The sequence below is a fragment of the Limulus polyphemus genome, unplaced genomic scaffold (genome assembly GCF_000517525.1).
Source record: "Limulus polyphemus unplaced genomic scaffold, Limulus_polyphemus-2.1.2 Scaffold1572, whole genome shotgun sequence".
Classification (NCBI taxonomy): domain Eukaryota; kingdom Metazoa; phylum Arthropoda; class Merostomata; order Xiphosura; family Limulidae; genus Limulus; species Limulus polyphemus.
The window spans coordinates 23,330-30,116 of NW_013667182.1; the positions used below are offsets into that span (position 1 = coordinate 23,330).

Sequence of the window (6,787 nt, forward strand, 5' to 3'; positions counted from 1 at the left end):
TTGCAGTAACTTCCCTAAGCATTTGCACTCAAAATATCTTCATTCTTAAATGAGGCATGAGTGTGTGTGTGTGGGGGGTGGGGGGATTTAAATCTAGATAAGCTCTCTTCAAAACATGTCCAAAGAGAAAGCCCATGGAGTGTGACACCAGATGGCAGGGGCTCTATAGGAGCATACTTCTGAAATACCTCATCTCATTTTTAATCATGGTAAATTATTTGCCCAACAGGAAACAGAAGGAAAGACAAAAGAGCCCCAAGTATCAGAGGAATGGTAGAATTCTATCATAATCAACCAAGCACGTGCATAGAAGTGGTCAGTGAGCCAAGAAGTTTAGTGTGGTTATGGCATAATCAGACTGTATGATGTGTGTCTCAACTCAACAGACAGAGATGAGGGTTACAAACACTTTTCACTGCAGGAGGAGGACACATTAGCTGACTGTTTGAGAAGTGACATGCACTACACAGATAGTGCCACACCATCACCCCTCTACTTCCCACCATGTTGTGCTGTTCATAATCAGTGAGGGATTCTTCAAGATCCACCACCATAGTAAGTGGCAAGGCTCTCCCATGCTCTACTTCAAGAAGGAGCGTGTGTGTGTGTGTGGGGGGGGGGGGGGTCATGTTGGGAGATGCAAAGAAGTGTTCAGGTCTCCATTAAACACCTGTGTAATGGATGGCCATAAAACCCCAATTTTAAAAGCTGGCAAGTGTGAGTCAAAGAAGGGGGTAAGTCAATTTCCTGATGCCAGCTTTCTCCATGATAGTTCATGGAATGGTATGGTCTGGATCTAGCAATTAAATAATTTTAATACCACAAGGATACCTCTAGTGGTCTTGCTAACACCCCATTTTAATACTGGACATAGTAGAGCCAGGGTAGATGGGTTGAGCTCTTTCAGTTACCCCTCACCTGATGCAGATTTTGGGAAATAAGCATACCATGGGAGGCAACACCAGCCATCTGGCAGGATTCTATAAAAATTAAAATGGTGTTGAAAAAAAATTTACTTACCCTTCTCAAAGACAGTATATAGTTTTATTAAAGAACAGGGACTGGAGGGAGTTGAAATCCTGAAGGAGATGAAACAGGCAGATGATGAAGACATTGGGAAATGAACATGTTCAGATTCATCAACGTGCCATCCTGAAGGATCTTGTCCAAGTTTCAGTGAAAATGATACAGAAGAGAGTGAGAAAGTTGATGAATATGATGCAACAAAATGTGAAAGAGCGATGAACCTCCTGAGCAGCCAAGTCGTAAGAAGAAAAGCCCAGTCTGGACAGAGGTGTAAGTAAGTAAGTGAAAGAGAATGAAGAAAGCATAGATAGCATATACATTTGAATGAGGGCAACCACAGGCAAGAAGAAGAAGAAAATGTCTTCAGAGAAAAAAGGTATAATGAACAGGAAGCCAATGGGTTGAACAGAGCATGTGTAAAAGCATGTCAAAGTCTCAGACAGGTATGGGAGTAGGACAAGGGAGTTGGTGAAGGAAGGAAGGATTGAAATAAATTGGAGAGGACAAAAGAAAAACCTTACAATAATGGGATAGATGAAATGTAGTCAATAATGCTGCCTGAGGAACAATCCATGGTTGAACAAGGGTAAACCCCTAACAGTTGACATAAGGAACAACTGTGGAATTGTCAGAGTGGATCATGACCAACTAAACCATGAGAAGAGGGAGGAAAATGCAAAACACATGGTGAGAAGTTCAAGGATGTTGATGTGCAGTGAGTGAATACTCTCTCTGAAGCCCACATGCCCAAAGTCATGTAGTCATTCAGAGACACCCCCAACTCAACAGATAAGCATCTGTGAAGGGATAAAAGTTTACAGAGCAAAAGAAACTTGTGCACAGGGTGTAAAGAGAAGCAAAAACCTTGGTGACAAGACCTTCCATTGCTCGTAAGTGATGAAGGCTGAGCCTGACTAAAATGGGAGTTGAAGAACATGCCCTGATGCCCTAAATACAGGACAAGCATGGAAACAGACTTGGAAGGCTTCACAAACTAGTCCAGCCAAGCAGTTTCCTGCAGAAGGATGCATATGTGAGAGGAGTCCTCTCAAGAAGGGACAAGGAGAGTTCAATCATCCATATAATACTGGAACATCATCCCCAATCAGTTAACAAAGTGGGCAAATGTCCCCATGACTCAAATAATGAGATAAGGAGCAGACACAATGCCAAAACAAAGAGCATGGTACTGGAATACCAAAGCTCAATTAAAGAAACAAAGAAAACATCTGGAGGATGGGGCAATCAAAATGTGTAGAGAGGTGTTTCAAATATTGACCTTGGTCATCCACAGTCTGGGTGAAAATAACCACTGATGAGAGAAAAGAAATATCTCCACAAAGAATTCAGGGATGATGAGAAACTAATTGAGAGATTTCAGGTCAATAACCAACCACCAGTTCTCAGCCTTCTTGGAAACCAGAAACAGGCAAGAGAAATAACCAGGTGTACAGGTAAACATATTCTCACTAATATTCTTGGCCAAGAGGTCTGAAACCACATCCTCAAGTCATCGAAAATAAAGGGGAACAGAGGGAGGAGAAAGGGAAATGGAAAAGGGGAGGAGGTGAAGAGAAGTGGAGAGAGAGGCTGTAGGTGGGAACCTGAATAACCCATCCATTAGATGAAAATGGAGACCAAAGGCTGGTGAAGAGAGACATACAGGCCAGACCTGACAAGTGTAAGCCAGAACAAAAGAGTTAAGTAGATGAGGAGGACTAGGCATGGTAGTACAGGTGTGCATTTGTTCAAGAAATGAATCTGCATGGACCCTAATGTCAAGTGAAAGAGGAAAGACAAAGTAGTCTTAAGTGGATTTAATATAATAAAGCATGGGGGAGAAAATCAAAAGACAAGGGGAAAAAAAAGAAAATGCATGTAAAATCATGTCAAGGAAGAGATTAGAAAGGTGAGAATTTTCCTCTACAGATACAACTGTGCTCAGAGCAAACCATGATAGGGGAAATAGCCAGACAAATCATCATCCAGATCATATTTAAATTGGGGAGAAGGAATGTCAGCCAAATGGATGGGAGGAGAAGGCCCACTGTGCATGAAAGAGCCCACAACACATCGAACAATGATTGTCATGTCCTCCACAGACAATGAGCCCCCAGTAACCACAATGGATACAGGTCCTGTGTTAGGATTATCATAACTATTGCAGGACAAAAGTGAAAGGTACCATCACTTGAAAATTCATAATAGATAAGGAAGAAAAACTTTTTTTTTTTCTGTTGTAATAAAAGAAACCAGTTTCATAAACTTCTGCAAATTTCATGTAATTGATAAATAATTTTAAAAACACATATATCCTTAACAATGCCGATGAAAAGAATGAAGTTATTTCGAGCAAAAGTGCTTAAGGAGAGTTACTGCGCAAGAAGGATGTGTCGCCCACCTATTGGTGGAGGGCTATTGTCTCATGATGACATCATCATGCACTAATGCAGTTTACATTAAACACATGCTTTTTAGATGGGAATTAGCTCAAGACTAGTGACATGAAAATCTCATATGCAAATGCACAAGAGATTACGCTATTCTATATGTGAAAATGAGGTGTCATCTTGCAAGACAGCACACAGTAGATGAGTTGTAGCCTATGAAAGATCCATCACATACATGAATGCAAGCCCTTAAATCCAATGGTACCTTGGGCAAAACTCAGGTGAAAAACAATATGAAACTACTATGTGAAGCAATGAATCCTGCGAATAATTCTTTGTTTCTTATCAATATAGGAATTTGAGCTCTAATCAATTTGAACTTGATCCCACGTTAAAAGTTAGGTAACCAATCTAGCCTTGTTATAGTGTAATATTTTGGACAGTACTGAACTGTCAGTAATGATGGCATTTTCCTGGGAATGACTATGACTCTTTAATCAAGATAATGCACCATTCTTCACTGCACAGCATGTGTAGCAATGGTTTGAAACAAATATCTAGAATCTATCTTGTAAACCCAGAACCCATACCTAAACCAATTAAATTACTCTTATAATTTTGAAACACTGCCTCAGACATAAAGAAATAAACCTCAAAAACTTATTACACCAGAAGATAATGTGCAACAGTCTATTCCACTAAACATGCACCAACAACTTAAAGCACTAGGAACTAGAATTATCAACCTGAATGACACCTTAAATGACACACAGGATGAACAAAGAAGTCAGAGACCCTTAATATTCAGATATGGCTGTACCTAATTCTGAGATACTGACCACAGGAAGAACTGCAAGTCAATCAGTAGCACCTGGTACCTCATAGGCTTTGTCTGGATTAACTGTCATTTCTACAATGTGCTCACAGCTAAAAGAGTAGACATTGTTCAATAGCATCATGGCTCAAGTTTAGACCTTTTAACTGAAATCTTGCACACCAACAATTACAGCATGCTCAGGCTATCAGCTAAAGCATCTAGGCTATGATTAACAAAGATAGGTCTAGTCCCTAATAAAACAGGGACACAACAGCAAAATACAAAACTCTGTTCCGATAGTTTAGGTAATATTGTGTTTGCAGGTGCACATGTGTGTAAAATACATATAAATGTATACAGTTTGAAACTGCAACTTGTCAAATGAATAAGTTTCCTCTTATAGAATAAGAAAATAATATAGCAAGACAGTATACAATGGTATTATTCCTATTTAGAAGATAACATTCTACCTATAAATCATTTTAAAGGTATAAGAAAGAGATAAATTATCAATAGTCATGCTTCAAGGATGAAACTGTTGATAAAATAAAATCCACATTTCATAAGGTGTAATGAATGTCATGCTAATAACTAAAAAATAATTCTAATAAATAAATCCTTGTACAATTTTCCTTCATACCTTAAATTTCCTAAATTACAACTGAGTTAAAAGGAACAAGAAGAACAAGATAAAATTTATAATGAAGAAATAAAAAATTGCTAATTTAGAACATGTGCTTTAAACCTCAATATTTTCATAAAAGTATAACTGTCTTCTATTAATTTTGTTCTTTTATATGAGTTATCATTACCTCAGATGTCTGAGGATCCATAAGCCACTGCCATGCTCCAATAGCTGTGCAAGTTGAAATGATGAAAAGGATTACTGTTGAAAATACAAATAAATCAAGTCCAATACCAATGTTATAAACATTACTTAGCAATGGAGTACTTAGAATATCTTTAAATATGATATGTATTATATTATGTAGAAGTCAGAGCTAACAAGTCATGCAAACTTCACAGCACTGTTCAGTTCAATTGTACATAGAGCTTAATACAGTCCAAAATTAGTTCTGTAAGCACACTTTCCATAAAATCCTTATTACCTTTAATAAAAAAAAAAGTACAACATTCAGGTTACAATCTTATTATTATAATGATACTTGAGATGTATACGTCCAAACTGCGGATCTTGCAAACTTCCACACAGATCCTCACCAATCATAGCTGGGTAATATTTTTTATAACTAGGCAGTATTCTTATAGCTGAGCAATAAAAAAACAATTGAAATTTCCACAAAAATGATATGTTTCAGATTTAACCAATAAAAATTACAAACAAATATGAGTAAGTTTCAAATACAAAACAATCAAAAACAAACTTAAAAAATTATTTGTTTTTCTTTAATGAAAATATCATGAGTGTTGCAACAGAAGAGCAAGGCACTTTCATTGATAACAAAGTCTACAAAGAAATACTTCAATAGTCTATGATGTAATGCTGTGATGATATCTCATTTTTAAACTAAAACTTCAATAAAATCTTTTTTCTCATGGATGGTGAATGTTACTGAATGTCAAGTAAGAATACATTGTTGTAGAACTGTCAGTTAACTCCGGAAAAGGCCACAGGCCCAACAGTCTTCCACAGGAACTAGCAGTTATACATGCCTGGAGGTTGGGTATTTCTGCTAGTTTTAACAAATTAAGAAAATCATCTAAAATTTACTTTTAAGCCCTGGGAATACTGATTAAACTTTTCCATGCCATTATACTTTGTGAAAACAATGTAGAATTTCACTGGTTTACCTAATGTTTAGAAGTAGGAAAGAAATATTCAGCTTTGGAAGTCATCTAAAAATACTGTAATACACCAAAGTTGAGCTGGGTAATCAATTTAATTTGCTGAACAATTAATCAACAATTAATCTTCACCAAATTTAGTATAGAGGTTCATTGGGCCCATGGGGAGATACATACAAATTTTCAGTTTTGCATTTTGAGTTTTGTGTTTTTTATGGGTGTTGTTATGTATTTTTACCACTACTTCGCCCCTGCCAATGGATCTTCACCAAATTTGGCATGAAGGTTTGTTGGGTCCAAGCAGAGATGCATGGAAACTTTCAGTTTCACATTTTGTGTTTTACAGCTTTTATGGGCATTTTTGTGTTTTTTTTACAGTTACATATAAGGGAAGTAACTTTTCATATCCTAAGATAACCTTTCATTAATCATCAATTTACATAACTTCTGTCTAGGAGACAGATACTTCAGCTAGTTGGCAATATTGGATTACTTGAAGAGTTGGAATAATTGAAAATAGTAATAACAGCAGATCTTAATTTTGATAAGTTGATTATTTTCATGAATTTAAGACATTAATTGATTAATTTGAAAAACTTGAATTAATTGAAATTAATAATGAAGAATTGTAATGACAATATTTTGATTATTTTACATGACACTAATTCAGTGGTGGGATTCAGCTGGTTCAAACCAGTTCGTGCGAACCTGTTCTTAGAATTTAATGACCTCACGAACCGGTTGTTAA

General features: G+C 36.8%; 1 protein-coding gene across 1 annotated transcript in view; it reads right to left on the reverse strand.

The window, feature by feature from the left end:
* LOC106464152 (nuclear envelope phosphatase-regulatory subunit 1-like) overlaps positions 1–6,787 on the reverse strand; it is a 26,328-nt gene that overhangs the window by 7,769 nt on the left and 11,772 nt on the right. The window contains exon 3 of the mRNA XM_013924272.2: positions 5,046–5,119. Within this exon, the coding sequence (XP_013779726.1) occupies positions 5,046–5,119 (74 nt within the window). The remainder of the gene's footprint in view (positions 1–5,045; positions 5,120–6,787) is intronic.